General features: G+C 38.8%; 1 protein-coding gene across 3 annotated transcripts in view; it reads left to right on the top strand.

Annotated features, from left to right (window-relative positions):
- Positions 1-23,203, top strand: part of LOC131054895 (protein ALTERED SEED GERMINATION 2) — a 272,133-nt gene that overhangs the window by 189,718 nt on the left and 59,212 nt on the right. For all 3 annotated transcript variants that reach the window (XM_057989532.2, XM_057989531.2, XM_057989530.2), the window contains 3 exons: positions 7,763-7,858; positions 7,943-8,013; positions 8,115-8,224. In XM_057989532.2, coding sequence (XP_057845515.2) covers positions 7,763-7,858; positions 7,943-8,013; positions 8,115-8,224 — 277 coding nt within the window. The remainder of the gene's footprint in view (positions 1-7,762; positions 7,859-7,942; positions 8,014-8,114; positions 8,225-23,203) is intronic.

Below are 23,203 nucleotides of genomic sequence, written 5' to 3'. Positions count from 1 at the left end.
GGAGCCTAATCAGACTCAGAGGTTAAATTTTCACTACTTCCATCAGCGCAGTTCCCCCCTATATTTTTCGACGGGGGTTTGGGGGCAGCGCCCCCAACTTGGGGTCAAGGGGCATCGCCCCTTGCGGGGTCAAGGGGCAGCGCCCCTTGCGCGCTCCCTGTCGCGATACAGGGCGGGGTCGAGGGGCAGTGCCCCGCGAGGCCAAAAATACTTTTATTATTTTATATAGGCATCGGGTGTTATTTTTCTATTGGCAAAAAACCCTTCATGAGATATTTCACTCCCTCAATTACGCAAAAAATATCATTAAAAAAAATTTGAAAATACGACTTTTTTTATTTTAATATTTTTCCCTAGCCCTAGATGTGGGGGACGTCTGGCCATCCCCGGGACGACTGGGACGTCCCCAATCCGTCCCCAGCCATCCCCGGGACGTACGGACGTCCCCCACAGCTAGGGAAGCCGTCCCCCCGTTTCGGGGATGTCCCCTCAAAATTTTGACAATTTGGGGACGGGGGGGGGACGTCCCTTGGCCGTCCCCAAGTCCCCGAAACGTCCCCGGGACTGGGACGGGGGTTTTCAGGTAGGGGACGCGTCCCCGGGTTTCGTAGCAAAAAACCTAAGTTACCCGTTCGGGTTCAGGAGCGGGTTCAGTTCGTGGGTTCGGGAAAATTGTTTTTTGCCTTTTGGGTTCATGGGTTGGGTTCGTCCGTACACACACACACACACATATATATATATATTATATGCAAAAATTTAAAGAAATATACAAAATTACAAATCTAAATACATTTAATAGTATGCTACTTCATCATTGATCAATGCCAAATGCCAATTGATAGTTCAGAATTTCAAACAAAAATTAGTTTTTTAATATTAAAAAGTCACTTTTTGGTGACTTTGACCGGCCCAGCCCGTGGGTTTGCCTGGGTCCGCGCGTGGGTTCGGCCAGGGTTAACCATTTTGGCTGTGGGTTCATCTTGGGTTCACCTTGACGAACCCACAAGCAAAATGACGAACCCTGGCCGAGCCCAGGGCGAACCCAACGCGGACTCGGTTCTCGTTTGGGGCCCAAAATACGCGAACCCGGTAACTTAGCAAAAAAGAAATAGAAAGATCTTTCTTTGATATATTAAGGTTCCAAATAGAACAGATGTGACCTAAAACCTCTCTTGTATCTACCAGCAAGGCATAAACCTTTTTTGAAGTATTTTTTTCCAAAACTGTACCATCAAACCAATTGATATTACCCAAATCTTAGTGTTGTTCATCTTAACAGGAAACTTAAAATTAAAAAATTATTTCTCAAGAAGAGAAAAAGTTCTTATCTGCCTCTTAGGAACATTGAATCCTTTTTAAAGAGAATCCCAATTCTTAAGCTTGCCATTTTGCAAAATACTGTCAAAATTATCGAATACCTTTTAAAGCCCTATTATAAGTAGAACAGCCTTTGGTTAAAGCTAGAGGCTTATTGTTACAGTGGAGGTTCCACCAAATGGATCTAAATGCCTCAACAAAATTTTCATTTCTTGAAAAAGCATCCTTATTACTAATCAAATACTTAACACTTTCCCAAGCCTTCTATATGCTGCCAAAGACTTTGGAGCCAAAAGGAGAGACAACAAAGTTGCCAAATATCTGATCATGGGGATGCAAACCACTTCACAACTTACCTTTTTCTGGTTTGGACAGCAAGATGTTATTCCTAACAAGAAATTTTTATCACCATCAAAAGATTTTGAAATCCACTTCACTGTAAAGGAAAATCCCATGCCACTTGAGATCTTTGAGTCCAAGACCTCCCAACTGCTTAGGGAGACAACACACTTTCCAACCTAATAGAATGTCTTTTCGTACTACCTTTGCCATCTGACCAAAGGAAATCTCTAATCTTCTTCTGAACTTTATTAGACTAATAGCCACTGAATAACCAAGCTGAAGCATAGAAGATACTATAAGAAGAAAAGACCTTTTGACAAAAATCAATTTTCAAAAAGACAAAAGACGCAATTTCTAGGGCAAAAGAAATGTCATGGTTTTGTAGACGCGTGACCCACATTTTTCACCTCGGAAACCCATGATTTTTCACCTCGAAAATGCCCACGAAAACACCTGCAGGAAACCTCCACAATTTCTCCAGCTTGAAGAAGCCCACGATTTTTATTAAAAAATCATATAAAAAACTTCTGAAAAATAATAAAAAATTCCAAGCAAACTACGAATTTTTACTGTACAAAAAATTTGCCAAAAAGTTCTTATGAAAACCTTTAAAAACCCTTGGTCTGAGAAAACCAGAAAAATCGTGTCAAAAAACTTCTGGAAATAAATTCCAGGTATTGAAACCACGAATTTTATTAAAAAATCGTCAAAAAAATATCTTCCCTCTGATACCATAAAATTGTATGGTATTGAATGTTCTATTATACAAAGGAGAGAATACTCCTTATATAGAAAATTACAAGAGGATCTTTCCAAAACGGAAATGATCGAAAACAGAAACAAGAAATTAAACATTCTAAAAGAAACTAAACAACGAAGATGACCATTATAGCAATATTACTTTAATAAAACTTGCAGTCTTCCAGCCAAGGATAGAAGGTGAGATTGCTATTTGACATTTTTATTTTTTATTTTACATCTCTCAGAGAGCGATCTACAGTAGGCCACTCCAAGTCCAGCCAGAATTGTTTGAAACTTTAACCAGACAAGGGGACTATCATTCCAACCAGGAATGAACTTGTGCTCCACAATCTTGGCCCTAGATGCATGACAAAATATTTGTATTCTGTTTAACAGATTCCTAAAATTATCAATAGCCAATTCAAAAAAAGAGCTTTATCATCAGCAAATTGGGCACTCAAAAATCTTGAGTCATCCGGGAGCACAACACATTTCAATGGAGGAGAAATCTCATTAATTCTCAAGATATAATGTAAAACATCAACGGCAATAACAAAAAGAGCAGGGGCCAATGGGCAACCTTGTCTTATCAACCTTTGATGGGAAAAGGGCTCAGTGAGGTTACCATTAATGTCAATTTGGGCACAAGCATCTTTAAACAGGACTTCAACCTAGTCACAAAAATATTTTGGGAACCCAAAAGCTTTGAACATTGTATAGACAAATCCGCATTCTATTTTGTAATATTCTTTTTCAAAATCAAGGAGCATCATTTCTGCATTTTGCCCTGAATACCTGACTCAATTCATACTTTCTTAGCTAGTTATCAGATTCTCTAGAATATATTTCCCTTTTATAAAACCAGTTTGATTCACTGAGATGATTTTTCTCAAGACATTAGTTAGCCGAGGTTTAATAGGATGAATATAACTTGGCCAAGACTTTTATAGGATGAATTTAACAAAGTGATAGGCCTCTAGTTCTTTATAGTTGTTTTGTCTACTTGTAATGTCCCCTTTTGGGATGATCCTGGATCTTGCCCTGAAATCATAAATTCAATTAAAATGAGGAATGCAATATAGTTATCAACATAAATACTGGTTTAGGTCCTGCAACCATGTTAGTTAATATTTGAAATAGAATTCATAAGACTACTCATTTCTATCAGGGTTAGGAATCTAACAACAAATATAAATGCATATATATGTCAATAGTCATCTCAACCTACTTAGATAAACCATGCAAATGTTGATCTTAGAAATTAAGCACCAATGGTTCCATTTCCCTAAATCAACCATAGTAGGGTTTGGAGAGGAAAGCCATAAAGGGTGACTGGTTACTGTTCAGCCCAATCAAGCCCAAGAGCGTGCAATGTCTAACCCAGGACAACACGCCACTTGGCCCACAAGCGGCAGGAACATCCACCTTGATGATTCCATCCCTTGGGGTGGCCTACTTAATTCGAGGGAACCTAGGTCATTAAGGAAGATTGTTCAGTCCAATTATGCCCAAGAGCACACAGCGTCTAAGACAACTCGCCCCTTGGCTCACAAGCATCAGGAACATCCACCTTGATGATTCTATCCCTTGGGGTGGCCTACATAATTCGGGGGAACCTATGTCTACCACCTCTCCCCTAATCCATTCCCCACCATTCCAGTAATGATTGATTATAGGAGTAAAGAATTGACAAGTTTATTAACTGGTGGTGGAAGGTTATGTCTTTTCCATGGTCATGTCCCTTCCTAAAGGTGGTGTCTCTCAACCATTTGACCTTTGCCCTTACATACAATTTGTTTATATATTAAGGAGGTCGCCAATCATTAATTGTTGTTTGTTTCTCCTAATCATCACCTTATTAAATAATGAGATCGCTGCCTTGGAGGTAATTGAACCTTTCTACCTCTTAAATACATGTCCTTTGTCATTATTCAAAAGGGAGTTAGCCTTGAAGTAATATGTATAAATTTAATTAGTTAAAACAGGTCAGCCATAATACAGATTAATCTGATTTTATTAATCTTTATTTTGAGTCAGCCCTTTATGTCATTGATCCCTCAGTTTGCTATTAATAGTAGTTGCGATCTGGTGTAGGGGCATGACACTACTTTGGGAAGGAGCTATATAACACCCTTATTTATGTTTGATCCCACAGAAGCTTGATTATAATCTTCCCCATAAACTTCAAGGTGGTCTATAGTAATCCAGTCACTATTGTCATTATAAAATTCAATTGGGATCCCATAAGGGCCTGAAGCTTTTCCATGTTGAAAGGAACGAAAGATTCTAAATTTCGAATGATTTCATCTTTAGTAATAACTCTGACAGGATACTCATTCAAATCTTCCTTGAGAAAAAAAAAAATTGTTAAAACTCTATCAAGCCTAGAATAGATTCTCTTTTCTGGAAATTGGTTATTAATAGATTCTCATTCCTGGACATTGGTTATTGCACCAAATATTGCTCCCTTTCTTCCGTTTATTTTACAATGGATCCTTGATATTCAGCATCTTTTTTCATTTTAGACCAAAAAAGGAGCTCATTGCATTTCCAAAGGCTATCTTTACCCCCATATTTATCATCTTTAGATTCTATGGTATTGAAGTCTCCCATAGGACATCCAATTCCATAACTGACTTCTTTCCTTGTAATCATTTTGGGCATAAATGCAACTAATGCCAAACATAAAACCCTCTCTATCAATAGTGACCAAGATCACCCTATTTCAAGGGGAACAGCCATGCCCCTCAACATATGGAGTCCAAGAACCTCTAATTTGGATGGCAGCCCCCCCATGTTTCTAATTCTTAAACATAAAAATATAATGTTTTTAAATTCAAAAAATCTAAATTACATGTGTAGCAAAATATTTCGCAAATAATATTTAATTTTTAATTTTCATTTTAGAAATATTCAAACTTAAAATTATGTTTCTAAATTTTAATGGATGTTTCTAAATTGGAAAAAAACAAAGTTACATACACACAAATATTTTAGATAAATACTTGTTATTAAAATGCCGCCCCACCCCCCCAGCCCTTTATCATGCTTAGTGGAAAATGAAACAGAATCTATCCATGTAAAATTTAGAACATGGTCTAATTGAAAGCCCATGACTTTAGTTTCTTGAAGACAAGGAACATCAAGACTACGTTTACTCTTGCAAAAGGCTTTGAGCATATACTCTTTATCCAAGGATTCTAAACCCCTGATGTTCCAGCTATCACAATTCAAGGTCATTTAATAAGAGAAAGGGAGAACTAGATTTCTGGTTCTTGTACAATCTGTGAAACATTCAGGAATTCTTTCTTCTTTGCCTTTCTTATAACTTTTTTAGCTACCTCTCTCTCTATCAATTGTCTTTCTTTTCTTTGATTCTTCTCCCTATGATATATCATCTATAACCCTAGTTTCTTTAACAAAAAGAGGGTTAGTATTTTCTAAAACAACTAAGTGCTTGTCAGAATTCATGTTTAGGGCAGTTTCCACATTAAGTCTCTCCAAGGATCCATTAGCTTTTGCCAACACATGAGAAGGCTCAAGGAATTGTTTAGCCCCTTTAGCTCTGATTTTTTCTAATGCCAGTTGTTGGGCATTCTTTTTAAATTAGTCTCAGCTTGAGGACCAGAGTCCTTCAATGGCAGAGATTTAGCCAGAATTACAATGTATTCTTCCTCTCCAATAAGGGAGAACTTTTGACCAATATTACTGATTTCAAGAGAAGGTGAGATTCTCTTGTCAGTTAGAAAGATAGAGTTGACCTTGTTGGGACTTCATTCTGAACTTGAGGCTCTTCCACTTTGTCAGAGCCGAATTTGTCGTGCGAAATTGGGTTTTGGATGACATGACTGGCATGATTTTAAGGCTTCCTTGGAAATTTATGGCAATTTTTTTTCAAGTGTATTCATTTTGCAAAGAAAACACGCATTTGAATTCCCAGGAGGCTCAGCTTTACAAGAAACACTAGCATTATCCCGTTGAATTTCCAACATCTCGGGTATGACAATCTTAGGTCTGAGGGAAGTCAAAATCCTGGAATTTCCACACCTGAGGAGCCAAGTTTTTAAGCTCCTACCACCAAGTAGCTGAGTGGTTCAGAATTCTTTTTGGTTTGGCTTTAGGAGCCCAGGGTAAGGCTCTAAAAGCTGACTTCCCAATATTCCAGGATTCATTTTTCAGAATTCACTCATGTATTGTGATTCTTCGAGAAAATGACAAAGAGCCCCTTCTGTATCATTCTACAAAAACTCACATACAAGACAAGTTTTTAACCCAACCTTACCAAGCCAATCATCAAAGAATTTTCTTGATGGAAGAACATTAACATCTAAACAGACCAGAAAAATAGCAGTATTATATAACATTACTGAATTTGGAGCAACGGAAAGGATATCAGAAGGAGAAGAAACCTTACCATGTTCTCCTTTGGGTCTACCACCTGCGAGGTCATCATTTCTTTCAGATACTCTTCCTTCTCCCAGTCCATATCCATTGTTCAACAGTGAAACCCATGCTGACTCCGGAACAGGAATGGAATTATCCCCAACCACTTCCTTGTACAACAATTTTACAACTTCTTCAAATTGAACTGGCCACTTATCCCCAAGACTATTAATTGCTACATTATCAGGACCTGCCAAGTCTCTAATGAATTCATCCTCGGACATTGGAGAATTGCCTTTAATATTAAATGCTACCTCTACCTCCATAACTAACCTTGCTAGCATAAATAAAATGGAACCACCTTCTAATGAAAAAAAATAGAAAATTAAAAAGAGACTTCGCCCAATGCCACGGGGTTGGACCATACCAAGCCCTAGGTAGGGCCGAAGCCATGTAACTACTCTAGTGAAAATAAAAAAACAGTTCAAAGGGACTGATTTGAACAAAGAACAAATACTCAGAAAGCAGAACAGAAAACAAAGAAGAACACAATCATAACCAGACTCAAACCAAAGCAATAAATGAGATCAGGAGAGGCACCAATGACGAAACACAGGAAACCAGAGCCACCAGCTGCTCTAGATGCAGAGGACGATTCAGCTTCCGCACAGGGTAGCGGAGCTCCAGCCTCCTCAGAAGACTTCTCTATAGACATATCATATTGAATTTCTTGTGCATTGTTATAGTCTGTCTGTTTGAGAAGTATAGAGAATGGATTATATAGTCTTTCTAGAAAATATTACTGCCATTCATTAATGAAGTTCTGTAGAGTTAATTGTCCAATCTATGTATTTAATTTTCTGTTAATTTTAAATGCAATGAATCTCATTTTGAACTGTATTATTGTGATGTTGAAGGTAATATACTCACCTAGTCAATTGATGTTTACTTATAGTTATCGTGTTGACACTTTTCACAGGAGATTTTGTTGCTAGTGGAAGTGATGATGGGCGATGGTTCATTTGGCATAAGAGAACAGGGAGGTTGATGAAAGTGCTAACTGGAGATGAAAATGGTATTCTGCATCTAAAGTGTCTTAGCATTTTAACTTTGTTATGTATATTCCTTCATTTCTCTAACATTTGTTGGGTTCTTTCAGTTGTGAACTGTGTGCAATGTCATCCTTTTGACTCCACTATTGCAACAAGTGGCATCGATAGTTCAATCAAAGTATGTTCATTGCAAAAAGTATAATTTCTCTGATTGGCTGGATAGAAAGTTGCAACTACCTGCACTTCCTGGCCCTAGCTAACAAGATAAGGTATCTGCAGATATGGAATCCATGTGCTAATGTCCCGATAATAGACTCAGAGACTGAAGATCTGTTCAGTATCATGGCTGAGAATCAGCATAAAATGCGTCAGCAGCGAGACATTGGCTTGTAAGAATCTCTTATGTAGTATGATTTTTCTGTAATACAAAATGTAACTTTCTTGCAATTAATATTTCTCACTCGTACTAGATTATGCTTGAAATTCATGAAATTGAGCTTATCAAAAGTTTCTGCTATATAGAATTTAACTTTCTTGCAATTAATGTTTCTGGCTAGTACTAAATTTGGATAATATAGTTGCTTGAAGTTCATGAAATTGAGTTTACCAAAACTTTATTCTATTTGAATCAGCCATAACTTTTAGATATCCGGAAATTCAATCTTTAAACTTTGTTTATATGGAAACATGGACATTAATTTAGGCAGTGTCAAAAGATGACATATAAAATTGGGTTATGGAGTTTCAAAACAGAAAATAAAAGAAGTCTTGGTTGGAGTTTTGAGGTTGAGTTTGTGGACTGTTACGTGTTGTGCTCGCACACACACCCCTGCTTCAGGGACCCCCATTTTTGGTCTAAATCTGCCCGATAGAGAGAAAGAGGGGAATACAATGAAGTTCGCTCAGTCTGAGAGCAGTGACCGAATTTCTCATGGGCAAGTTGGGCGTTCAAACACCAAAAATCGCGCAAAACGTCTCACAGGCCTGAAATTGTGTGAAAAGGGCGGATCACTAAGTCGTTAGGGGCGAAAATGTAAATCAGAGGTCGCGTGTTTTATCTAGGATGCCCGAGTTTGCCAAGGCAAGGAGGAAAGTCACCTTGAAATGCCAAAATCGCGCCATCTACTGAGCCAAAAACGTTCCATTTTAAAAATCGCACATCTTTGGCAAAATACCCGAAGCCCTAGGCGTCACTGAAAGGCAAAATCGTGCAAAACGTCTCCAAAGGCTGAAATGTATTTGCAGGGCGAAAATGAAGTTGTGGGTTTAAGTGGAAGTTCGGCATTTTTCGCTGAAGTTGCAAGTCGCGTGACCAAAGGCAAAATCGCGAATTTTGCCTAAAAGGCCCAAAGTTCAAAAGAGGCGTGTTAGCTAAACAAGGCCCAAATTCGTACAATTCACCTTAAATAGCCGAAAATCACCAAGTTTGCAGATAACTCCTTTAGGCCGAAAAACAAAAGTCTAAAGGGCACACAATATCATCTTTTTAGCTGAAAACCTCCCAAAGTCGGTTAAAAGGCCGAAGATTGAAAAAAAAAACAGGGGCTTCAACTGATATCGTGCAAAGTCCCCAATAAGGCCCGAAATTTCACCTAGTAAAGAGAGGCATTCAAAACGAAAATTGCACCATTCATTCATTAAAACCCGAAATCAAGTTAGGCGTTTAAACATAGAAGAAACAATTCGCACCAAAGGCCTCAAAATAGCAGAATTTCGTGAAGAACAAGGCGTTTAAATGTTAATTTTAAGCAATCAGATGTTAATGTAACCAATTTGATTATAATCAGACTGTGTATAAATAGTAACAGCAATAAAACACAAGACACAAGACACCAATACCTTGGGAAAACCTCCCTCCTGGAGGTGAAAAACCGAGCCTTTAAATGTGTTATGTATTATATCAAATGTAGATAGTTTACAAGACTTATCTCAGATTTCAGTTCAAGAAATCAGTGTTGAATGCAGCCCTTTAACAGCAGATGATAAAGCGGAGCAGCAGAAGTCTGGATCTGATTTGCACAAGATACTTTGACAACTTCGCTATCTTCAACCTTGCATAATCGCCTTGCACAAGTTCACATTAGAGAGAATCGCTGCTAGCAGAGCAAATAGAGGAAATATGAATTGTGTTGTGTCTCCAAATGACTTCATCTTGGAGCATTATATACCAACCTTAGGTGCTAATCACCCTCAGGTTGGCTTGTAAATAATAAATTATTATTGTATATTCCCACGTTGGATATTGGGTACAGCCCAATAGTTGTTTAATTTCCCTTAGCACGTTACATTTTGGGCCCAGCCCAATGACGCACTGAATTTCTTTATCATGCTACATTTGGGTCTAGTCCAATGACATATTTAAATAGAGGATAATACAAGTGCATACAATAGGTATCTGAGCTAGCTATTGTTTCAACATTAAATACGAAGCCAAAGTCGCGCATTAAGGCCTAAATGGCTGAAAACACTCAAGGCAAAATCTTTCATTTCGGCTAAGCAGCCCGAATTGCCAAAGGGTAAATCAATTTTTTTTTTAACTTGGCCCAAAATGAAACCAAAATCGCACATCTCAATAAGGAATCCCAAAATTCGCCAAGGCGAAAGTTGAAAGAGATGGAACTCGGGCGTTGAGGTAAAAAAAAAAAATGAAAGTCATCTTCATCTCCCGCCCCTAAATTGCACATTTTCCTCTGCAGGTCCGAATTAGACCCTAAGTCGCATAAAATGAGCAAAATGGCCGAAAATGGAAAAAAATAAAATCGCTCAAATATCCTCAATTAGCTAAAAACTTAGGAAAGGGAATCGCGCAAATAGAGCCATTGAGCTGAAAACCAAAGACCGAAATTGTGCATTTTAACTTCATAAGCCGAAAATTTCAAATTCACATAAGTTAGAGAGGCATAATAAAATCGCACATTCTGGTAATAATGCCCGAGTTTATGGCCAAGCGAATGGGTCTTTAATGTAAGTCACGCGTTTTCAAGCATAGGAAAGGGAACATGAAGTTCGCACTTTTCATGGAGAGGGCGCGTTGTGAAGCAAAGTCGCGCGAATCATCTGAGAATGCGGAGTTTCATGGGGCATTTAACATCAAACCCTAGGTCGGCTTTTTAACGGATTTTGTAAGTTAAAAGAAGTCACTAAAGATAAAATCGCACATTTTCCTCAAATGGCCAGAAAATCATTGAGTGAAGGAGGTTCGAAATAAAAAATCGTGCAATTTGAAGCAAAATCCAAGTTCTCGCATTCTCTCAAAAAGGCCGAATTTCATCTAGAGCAATGTAACTTAAGTCATTCAAAATCGCACAAAAGTGCCTAAAAGGCCGAATTTCATCAAAGGCGTATAACTTAAGTGAAGGAGGCGAGAAAAGATGAAATTCACGCAAAAACACTCCAATGGCCTAAAGCTCATCAAAACAACATTTTAACTAAAGGGGCCCAAGCAAAATCACACAAATAAGTCAAAACATGCGAAGTTGAAAGGAGACATCAGTTGGAAAAATTGTGCCAAAAGAGTAAAAGGCCTGAAGTTTGAGGGGGGTTTTAAGCAAAATCGCAAAATTCATATCAAATGGCCGATTTGCATTCTAAAAAGGGAAAATTTGAACTTGAATGTAAAAGAGAACAAATCGCACAAAAGGACCAAATAACCTGAAATTTACAAGGGGCGTTGAAAGTAACCTAAAATCGCACTTTTTTTTGTTGGAAGGGTCAAATTTCAAGAGTTAGGCGTTCAAAGTGAAAATGAACCACTCATTTTTGCCTAAAACCCTAATTTTGCAAAGGAGGGGACTTATATTGTTAAATTAATTTATTTAATTTTTCAAAATGATTAATGCGGGTCAAAATTGATTGTTTGCAGATCAATGATGTCGAGGAGACCTGATCGCAATCAAAGCCGGGAAGCGAAGATGCAGTGCACAGGACCAAAATAACAAAGCATGGGGAAACGTGCCACCACCGGACGACGAGTTGAAGTCCACCAACCAGACCAAGGACAAAGAACACTCAGAATGCCACCAAATATGCATTCTCAGAAGGATACACAGCTGGATTTAACTCCAGAAATTCAGTTTCTGAAATCTGAAATTGTTTATTGTAAAAAGAACTGCATGTGGGCCCTACCTAACGTATTCAAAACAAAGGGACAGAGACCAATTATTTCCAACTACCTGATTGACCAGATTAAAGCCAAACAATTGTAGGTAGTTGGAAATGTGGTTGGGGGGATAACTGAGGATTGAGTGGGCATGGGCTAAAGCTGCCAAGCTTCTAGAAGGCAGATCAGGGCCCTTGGATGCAGTCCATCCTGGCCCTCAATTCAAATTGTAAAATCTATAAAAGGCAAGATGCCTCTCATTGTAAAGGGTTAGAGTTTTGTAGACAGTTAGATTGTTAGAAAGTTAGATTTTAGTAGTTAGGAATAGAGTAGAACTGCTGCAGAAATTGTTGTAATGACAGCCAAAATCAATATATGAACATTGAAGAATGGTATTTATTATCTTGGTTTTCTTCTATTTGCATGGTTTCCTTTAGCGGGTTTAGATAGATCCTTTCTGGTGTGCAGGTATTTGATGGATTCGGGTTCATACCATTGGGGATATGTTGATTGTGTATCCTTGTGTATGGTTAATCTGAGCCTTTAAAATTGTGTTTAGTTCAATTGCAGATGTCCGTCTGAGCTGCGCCAAAATTGGGTGCTTAGGTATGCACCTGCAGTCTGAAAATCTTCCAAGTCCCCTTGAAGATTGCACCGTTCTTGTGAGGTTGTGAGTTATTCTGGCCAAGCAGGGATTGGTTATGTTGAATCCGTCTACTCACACAGCAGTCTTGTTAATTTCTAGGTCTCTTAACCCTTCCCTTTTGATTTTATTCCCCAATTTGAAAGTCGCAGCAGACCAGCCTACTGCAAAACGTAAGGCCCTTTGTGCTCCCAGCAAAACACATCAACCGTTGAGCTATCCCGTAGTCATGAACTGACATTTGGAACCTTGAGGTCATCCCCATTGATCAACTAAAATAGCATTAGGGATTCCTTACACAAGAGAGGATAGGATACTCAGCAAGAATCATTCTATTTTGCGTTGGCCGGATAGTTGTAGTGATATGATTTTAGCCATGTCAACATTAAGTACTATAAGCAAGAAGTTTTGGGATTATGTTTTATTTATTCTAATCAACTGAAATGAGTCAAATACTGTTGATGGACATGTTGACGTGTTTTTTATGACAACGTCTAACACAAAATAAAGTTGCCTAATGGTCATTTCACTCTCTCTTGATCAAAGTACGATTGTGTGCTAAGATTGCAGGAAGATCATAAAATCGACTCCAAGGTTCCTTTATGCTACGAACGTGACTCAGTTGGCTGATGTGATTGTTGGTAATCCAAGGGGCCTTACGTTTGCATCATTCTTTCACTTCTCTGTCGTGGCGTCGGATATGACAATTCTGCGATGATAATGCTTCGAACGGGCTAAAATGAACTAAAAGTAAAGGGGAAAGGTTTTAGAAGGATCTAAATCTACTCCTAAGGGCAGTGATAACAATGAATAGTGCTCCGGTGGACAAATTCCAAATAAACCAAGCTCTGCTTCGCCAAGATCAACTACAACTCTGCAAGAACCAGTGCAATCTTCTGGGGGTGCTAGAGGATTTTCAAATCGAGAAAGTACATTTGAATACCCAAAACGACGCAATCCAAACGATTATCCACAATCGAACTTAGCACGAATTTAGGGGGCTCAAACTAACTTTACACTGCAACTTACAATCAGCAAGATGCAAAAAGTATGAACCATGGAAATTCATCAGACACCATTACATTCTCCATTGAAATCAAAGCACTATACTACTTCTACTCTAAGTGAGGAAGGTGAAACCATGCAAGTCTTGAAAAAATAACTTAAGTGGACACCATCAGAGAACAATGTTTCACTGTTATTATCCCAAAACTTATCGCAACAATTTCATACAAGGCTCCCTCTCTTTTACAAATGAGGGGGCACCCCTTTATATAGGCCTCAAGCCATGATTACATGCAAAACCCTAATTAGGGTTTGCCCTAAAGATTCTCCACCCAAGATGCAACAAGGTGGGAATCTCCAATTAATAACCCATCATGCCCATATACAATTAATTCCATCCCATTACAATTAATTACATTCCAGAAGTGCCCACTATGCAATGAATGTACCCTCATGCAAAAATCGCTAGTGATGCCATAAATGCACCATCATATTCTGAATGTGACGGATGCATGCAGAAGGAATATTTCATAATGCCATAAATGTGACAGTTGCATGCAGTGAGATGCTTCATTAATTCAATGTTCGTTGACTTGGCTGACACTTGGCGAGAAAACCTTGGAGAGAGAAAACTTCAGAGAGAAGAATTTGATCCATGAAGAATTTTTCTTGAAGTTTCTCGAACTCTCCTTGCTCTGGAGGAGATTTTCAACAATTCTCCACCATCTCCTATTTTTAGGAATTTCCACAATTTTAGGGTTTTGGTCCAGGAGAGAGAATTTTCTCACGTATCCATATCTTCAAAAATTTCTAAATTTGGAGGTCATTTGAGCCCTGAAAATGGATTTTTCAAATTTTTCCCTGGGGGGGGGAATTTCTTGTTCAATTCATCCCTGATTCCTTCCTTGCCTTAGAAATTTTATCTTCACTTCATCCTTGGGTGTGATTTCTTGTTGTGGAGGAATTCTCCTTTGGAAAGGAATTTGTTCCTTACCCTGAGGAAGGAAATTCTTCATGCCTTAGCCAATTTTCATGATTTCCAAGAACTATGTCCTGAAGGAAGAAATTTCAAACACTTCGTCAATTTTTTACCTTTCCTGGAATTATGTCCTGAAGGAAGGAATTTCCGACACTTGCCATTTTTTTCACTTTCTTGGAATTTCTTCTTCTTGGGCGCAATTTTGACTTGGTGGAGGATTTAGTGAATTTTGTGAATCCTCCATGCCTCCTTCATTTTGGCGCATGTCGTTCATCTTGGGCGGAATTTTGACTTGGTGGAGGATTCAGTGAATTTGTGAATCGTCCATGCCTCCTTGGTTTTGGCGCCTGTCCTTCATTTTGGGTGGAATTTTGACTGGGTGGAGGATTCAGTGAATTTGTGAATCCTCCATGCCTCCTTGGTTTTGGCGCCTGTCCTTCATTTTGGGTGGAATTTTGACTTGGTGGAGGATTCAGTGAATTTGTGAATCCTCCATGCCTCCTTGGTTTTGGCGCCTGTCCTTCATCTTGGGCGGAATTTTGACTTTGATGGAGGATATTTATTCTTTCCTGCTCTCCATGGATACCTTTGCTATAATCACTATGCAATGGATTTCTTTATTTTTTATGAATTCCTTGAGGACCTCATTTTAGCGCCTTATTCATGCCTTGGGCGCTAATCTCCTTTAGGCGTGGAATTCTAAACTTTCTCCATTTAACGTGAGCACTCCACTTTGGCGCCCTCCCTTGGAGTAGGGCGGAATTTTCACTAAGTGGAGGAATTCACAATTTTTTTGTGAATCATTGAGACCTTTTTAGCGCCCAAGTCCACAGTTGGGCTGAATTTCACCACTGTGGAGGATTCATGAATTTCCAAACATTTCCTGACCTGCCTCATCTAGCGCCCAATCATTTCCTTGGGCGGAATTCTTCATGCATGAAGGATTTTGATGCTTTTCACAAGTTCTAGGCTCTTCGTCAGGATATATATATGAAATATAACATTTAAGTATAAGAAAGGAAAAAGACATATTGATAAGTTATATCTCATATATATCGTCAGGATGTTTGAGAGTGGTTTCAGGTCCATAGGAATCATAATGCAAATTCTAGATTTTGGAAGATCTTTCAAGTTTTCAGACTTGGTCAAATTTCAGGCCATTTTCGGATCAGGATGACATTGGTGGATTGATGTGAATTTATGGACTTGGATGATTTTGCATGCTTTCCTCTTCTGGAATAGTTCCAAACTTAACCATTTTTAGATCCAACTTGTCTGCCTTCTGACTTTTCTGGATTTAGAAATGGTCTTCAAGAATGTTCAGTCTTCAATGTCTTCAGAGATATTCAGCTTTCAGTGTTTTCCTATGAAGATCCTGCCAAAAATAGATTTTCTCAAATAGTAAGTGTTTCAAAATGTCAAGGTTTGGGCAAAATAGGTTAGAAAAGCACTTAGTAAAAATAGAAACTTACTAAAAATAGTAAGCTTGATTTTGGGCAAAATTAGACCAATCTGGGACTCAGTAAAATCCCTAAAAAATAGGAACTTTCTAAAAATAGAAAGTTGCTCCGTTTTGGCTCAAATTTTACTGGGAGGTTCCTTGAAGGGTCCTAATTCCATTCGTATGTTCAGTTTCTTCAAAACCCTAACAGAAACCCCTAAAATCTAGGACAAAAGGCATAAACCCCAAAAAAGACAAAACAGGCCCTAGACTTCACCAAACTTAATCAATATGACCCCCAAACACTTGCAAAGCAGAGAAACTGACAAGACTGCTGCGAAAAGACCCCAAAAACAAAGCCAAAAGACCGGAAGGGCCTAAAAAGTAGGGGGTCTCCATTTGCAATGGGGCGATGTGTGAAAACGTCACAACAGGACACATCATTGATCATTTTGAGGCTTTGGGAATTAGCATTCTAGAAGTTGTTGTAACTATGAGTCTCTAACAATGATTTTATATAAGGTGTTTGTACAGGTTTGGACCAAACCAAGAATAAAAGATGATACCAATAAAACTAATAAATGTTGTGCTTGTTCATTTTCAGCCAACCCATGATTTCTATATTGGTAACTTGGGTATCATATCTCAAAATAAATTATTGTCAAGAGAGAAATTAGATGCATGATTTTCAGGATAATCAATATTTGTAAAATTGTAACCAATTGGCATTTTTTATATATTATTCTTTTAATGGAAACTCCAAAAATAAGTCCACCTAGGAGCCCTTATTTCATTGATGACACTGCCCTTCTATTGCTAATTGTGCAAGTTGGTCTGCCTCCTTAAATCCTTTTCTGAAACTCTTGCACTTGATAGCATAAAACAACACTTGAGAAGCCAATTTGCCTTGAGTGTTCCCACATCAGCTTGTCAAGACATTTTAATACCATGTGACCATCTAGGAAGGTAGAGCTCTCCTTTGGACCCAAATTTGAGTTGATTGAGTTCCCAATGAAGAAAACACACACAAACTTATATTCAGAGGGGGTGTGATTTAGTATAAAATCAACTTTTTCAATTTATAATTTTAGCAATCATAAAGCAATAATGTAATATCCCAGATATTTTTTTTTGTTTTTTAGACCAATAATAATCATCCACAAACGGATAACTCGTTAAGGTTAGAAAGCATAAACTCAAAGCTTGCTGAAAAATGCAACCCTTCCACTTTCTGATCACCAAGTGCCCAATGTGGGAAGGTGAGAGCATACGGTGAATAGGGGATCGTTAGATCTGAAATCTGGTGAAAGATGAAGTGAAATACAATATTGGGCGGTGAATAGGGGATCATTAGATCTCAAATCTGCTGAAAGATGAAGTGAAATACAATACTAGGCGGCAAGCCAGCCCCTTCCACTTATCCAGCGGGAAAGCAAGAAACTTGGCGGTGAACCAGCCAAGAGAAACATACAAAGAAACAAATCACTCGACCGCAATATTTCAGTGGGAGCACTGAAATTACAAACAAGCTCAACTCGACCACTTATGCAGCAGGAGGACCATTACAAACAATCATCACTCGACCGCTTATGCAGCGGGAGGACTGAATTACAATTTAATTGAAATAGGCGGCAAGCCAACCTCTTCCACTTTTCAGTGGGATGAGAGTTTACAAGCCAGAATTGGTTAGTAGTACTACTACTTAACCTTACAATAATAAAGAGAGTGAGAAAAGAAGAGTAATGCTGAACATCCAAATAATAAGCATGAAATTCTGCTAACACCAAAATCTGCAGGCTGGAAATGCAAAACCAACAGTTTATGGATTCACTAAAACACTCATAACTCTCTCATTACTTACCCAATTCACCCCAAATCAGTTATAAACCAATACTACACCAGCCACAATGAAAACCAACCCAAGGAAGCTATCAAAACACTCATTTTTATTTTGCACGCATCCCAATGCACTCCCTAAACCCAAAGCCTAACCAAGGAATTTCGATTTGCATTATAAATTCCACATTAACATAAGGTGCTAAAAACTTACAAGATGCATCGCCAGTGGTAGGAAAGATGGATGAGCTGGTACCCAGAATGATGGAAAATATAGTTTCAACAGCTTCGTGACCAGCAACCAGAAAACACTCCAATCCCACACAAAACACTCCACAATCTGCAACTCACTCACCAACAGCACTGGAAACACAAGGACACATCTAGGTACTATCTTGCAAGTACGAAACTGAAACTTAGCTAGGAAGCCACACTTCAAAGCTCAGATTTTTCAATCGCCAATCCGGCAGCATAACGATGCAATTTCATAAGATAACCAAAAAGGGAGCCCAAGACTCTTATTTATAACTTCTAACTCCACCAAATCCAAATGCAAATGCTCACAAATGCACCCAAATTCAATTTCCCCATTTGCATTTCATTTACCAAGTGGACCCAAGGATGGCGCCATACCATAAGTCAAAAATCACGCCAAGTAAGCACAAGACCACGATTTTGACTTAGCAAATACTTTTTGTTGAGTAAAATAACATCTCCCATTTTAATATTGGCGTCCCTTTTCAGACATAACAATTCGCCTAGCATTTAGGAGATATTATGCTCAATTCCAAAGTCATTAATCAGTAGTAAAAATAATCAAATTAATTAAATATTAAACCTTAGGATAAGGAAATAATATTTAATTACATCACTTATGACTCCAATACTGATTATTAACAAAACCAGGATGAAGCTGAGTAAGGAAGACCACTGAACTATTGCAGGATTAGGACCCTGTCCATTGCCAAAAATAGAAATATGCCATATTGCCACTTACTAAAAATAGTAAGTCATGATCTACTGCTCCGAAAAGCATGATCTTCGCACCCAGTGACAGAGCATGGAGAGCTCAGTAGGACGGTATCACAAAAACGGCCAACCCCTGACTTACTAAAAATAGTAAGTTCTCGCCTCATCAATGTTTGACCCTCATTCTTCATTCCACATAACCTACGGGTCTCAGGAATAGGCCAATGGACCACTGGAAGGACATCAACGAGAAGGGGACATTACAGTCCACCCTCTCCAAAATTACTTGTCCTCAAGCAACTGTAAGGCTGGATGCAGTAAAATCTCCTCATTTTCCCATGTAGCATCCTCTGCTGGTAAATATTTCCATTTGATCAAGTATTCCTTGATCACCCTTCTCCCTAAAGAACGTTCCCTTAAATCAAGGATAGCTTCAGGAACCAAAACTAGCTCTCCCTCCTCATCAAGCGGGGGTAACTCAGCTGAAGCAACAACGTTGTGTCCCAAAGCCTTCTTGAGGCGTGACACATGAAATACGTTATGAATCCTGCCGCTTCCCGGTAATTCCAGCCTAAGTCACCAAGTTCAAATTCGAATTCGAAGTTCGACAGCTTTGAAATTCGAATGAAGTTCGATAAGGGAAAAATTCGAATTCAATTTGCCAGATAAAATGTCCCCTTTTCTAGGTGACATGAGATGAGCAAGGGTTGACCTACCATTCGAGTTCCCGTAGGTCAATGACATGGTTAGGGGACTCATTCTGAGGGTCATGGAGCTTTGCAGGGGCTCTGTGAGCCATTTTGGACCTTTAGAGGACAGTTCCTATTTTTTAGGGAGAACTGGCAGTTGACTGAATGACCACCTGGGGGACCAAGGAGTAGAGCAGGATCCTTTTGAGCAGTTACAGGTGTTTGGAGAGAGGTTCCTACTTTTTAGGGCGATTCCCTACTTTTTAGGAGGTTGTGGCAGTTTTCATATTTGAGGTTCCACGGGACCATACCATGGTTTATGTTTCAGGAAGATTGGGTGTGTTTCCTAGTTTCTAGGAGCATCCCTAGATTTTAGGGATGGGATTGCCAGTTTGCCCATCTTGTCCGGCATCAGTCACAGACAGGTGACAAAGTCAGATTCACGTTTGGTTGGTTATTTTGGGCTATTATTGGATCTATGGAAATATTTTAATATATTTAAATATTTTCTAAGTTAGCGATTAAATAAATTAAAATAAGGCCATGTATATAGCCATTTCGGAGTAGTAAGGGGTTTTTGGCTTCATCTGGTTAAATATGCCTATGTGTTATAGCTCGTTGGAAAGGTCTTGAACTTTGCTACATGATTCTCACCTCTCGGAGTCTTTTTGGATGCTTGAAGCTATTTATTCGCAATAAAGTGATATTTTTCTATAGTTTGACGCCATAATTGGGAAAGTGTCCCTTTAATTATAAAGCGCAAGCTTTATTATTCTTTAGGGTTCGATTTGCAAAGGGAAAGGAGTTATAAGGAGATGAAAACCTAATTGATAGCATCTTTGATCATTTTGAAACTTGCGAATTAGGGAATTGCTCTGGAAGAGTGATTTTGGTCTGGGACGCAAACCCCAGGTCTGAGCTTGCTGGGACGTAGCCCTCAGCAGAAGTTGACAGTGGATTTATCTAGGATTGCACAGAGATTGTCAGAGGTAGAAGACACATCTTCTTGTCCTGAAGATTCAGCATGCATATTGGGGGTTTCAACAGGGCGGCTGGTCTATTTCAACTGGCACGTGATTTGTAGCAGCTTCCACGCCTCCTTTGCAACCACGCCTTGTTTGTATGTTGGCTTGAAGGGTTGTATTCAACTTATTTGATCTTCCTTGTTCGTTGCCAGTAATATTCCTCCATTTGGCATCAATCCAGATTGAGAACAGCTCCAAATAAATGTATGGATTCTTGCTAAATACAAAACGAGGTTATTTGCTTGGTATGATTTGCAGTATTTTCAGATTGCTTAAGTGTTCTTACATATGAACATTGTTTACTGTTTTATTTCACAGTTGTTGCTATTTATCAATTACTTTACTTATAACATCAAAACCCAAAAAGAAACAATCCCTTTCTGCAACTTCTGTCTATTCTATAAGATCACCGGAAAATTACAAAAATATAGTATGTTTAATTAAGAATTTACAGCAGCAACAGCAAAATGATCCATTTGGGATCTTTCAGTGTTATCAGAGCATAATCCCGCCAGCCTGTGGGGTGGTAATTGCATTCACTTGGTGTGATTGGATTTGGTTTTCAATTGGACATAAAAAGAATCATCATGACAGGGTTATGTAAAAATAAACAAACAGGAAGGGAATTTGATCAAACACCTTCAAAGAGTTCAAGACACACTAGAGGTACAACTACATCTAAAAGTACAAGGAGGCCCCCTGTTAAAACATTCAATGATACAGTCATAAGCAACTATCATGGGTATTGTTCCCTTCCAAAAAAGCTACAGGATATGCTTACCTTCACCCAATTTATGGGTATTCCAGATGAAGCTGAAGATGCTATGAATTCATATCAGCTGCAAATAAAAAGAGAACCGATTGACTCATCAATAAATGAGGTTTGTAAAAATCTCTATGAGGAATTTGATGAACATGCTACAAGGGATGAAGTGGTACCTATGAATGTTGAAAACATGTCACAAAGGTATGGCAACCATTCTGATTTTTATAACAGCAGTCCTTCATATGAACACAATGATGATTCAAAGGTCATGGCACATGAGGAGGAAGTTGTAGGAGGGATTCCTACTGTTGGCACGCAATATATGAGTGTTAAACAAGAGGGATGCAAGGGGAAAACAAGCCATAGCAACCCTGACTTTTATGACAACAGTCTTGTTACTGAGCATAATCAAGATTTCGATGCTTTGGTGCATGAGGATGATGGTTGTGAGGGGTCATCTCATGCAAACACTCATTGTTTGGGTATTACTAATGCTTTTGATATTGAAGATACAAGATGGGAACAAAACAGAAAATGTGCCTAATGGTGATGGTTCCGAGGAGAGTTTGACGGATGTGTGTGAGTCTATCTTGATAGGGAAGGTGTATGTTGAACTTGGCAAATCAGCAGCCTCTAGCATGTCATTCGAGCCACCCCACGAGGTTCCTAACAAAAGTGATATAACTTCTCTTCCTCAAGATATGGCAGCCTTTGGTCAAGAAGAGAATAATGATTTGCATTCTAGACTTGAAGGTACACATGGTGCAATCATGGGTTATGATAATGTGAATAATACAATCCATCATAAATCAGATTTTGTGCATTTTAGGACAGCTGATATAGAGCAATCTCAGAGGATGAATGAAGGATGCTTGGCAAGAGCCAAGCAAGCCAAGTTGATAGCTCATTAGGCCAAGCTTCAACTTCAGCACATTCATGATACTCATCACCATATTGGTAAGGAGGAACACGAGCTATCTAATTCTGATTTTTCAGCTGATATTGGTTATTTTTTTCATGGTGGTGATGGAATTGATAATGAGGCTCATAGTGGACCAGCCAGTAATGAGTTATCCTTTATTGGCATAGAAGGTGTTCCCAATGCACCTTTCATTTTGTCACCTCTTTCATATGATAAGGCAGCGTTGTACTTATTGATTGGTGACTCAATTTTCTTAGATTTGACAGTCGGCTATGAGATCAGCATGTAAGGGACTTCATTTGTTACATGGCTCAACAAAACATTTACTTAGCAACCTTTAGTGAAGGCACATTAATTTGTGGAAATATAGGTAAAGTTACAACAACTGTTTGGAGGTCTTGGAAAAGTATTCAACACACTTGTTGGAAATTGGCTCATTGATGGGTTCATATCAGCATTGATGGTTGGTAGTACTTGTGGCTTCAATTGGAGTGAAGTTCTTAGCTGGTTAGATGATGTTCAGGTTCATAGCAGCAGTATAATGAGTATTGACATGATGGATGGATATGACAGTGCAAAGATTTGCGATCCTGGTATTGACATGTGTGGTGTATTTCTTCAGTGGATCCATGATGAGTTGTTTCACTTTGGGTATAAAAATGTTTATATCAGAGTAGCGCAGCGGTTGGGTGAAGCAACGTTTATCAGATTGATATGGGATCCAGTGAATTGGTTTTCAGCGTGCAGGTGCAAATTGCTTGACGGCAAGCAATCTTCGGGAAGGGAAGATTGTAATGTCCCCTTTTCTAGGTGACATGAGATGAGCAAGGGTTGACCTACCATTCGAGTTCCCGTAGGTCAATGTCATGGTTAGGGGACTCATTCTGAGGGTCATGGAGCTTTGCGGGGGCTCTGTGAGCCATTTTGGACCTTCAGACGACAGTTCCTATTTTTTAGGGAGAATTGGTAGTTGACTGAATGACCACCTGGGGGA

Source organism: Cryptomeria japonica, chromosome 2, assembly GCF_030272615.1.
Source record: "Cryptomeria japonica chromosome 2, Sugi_1.0, whole genome shotgun sequence".
In the NCBI taxonomy this organism is placed as follows: Eukaryota; Viridiplantae; Streptophyta; class Pinopsida; order Cupressales; family Cupressaceae; genus Cryptomeria; species Cryptomeria japonica.
The sequence above is the reverse complement of the archived record's forward strand: the minus strand, read 5'-3'. Positions and strand labels throughout refer to the sequence as shown.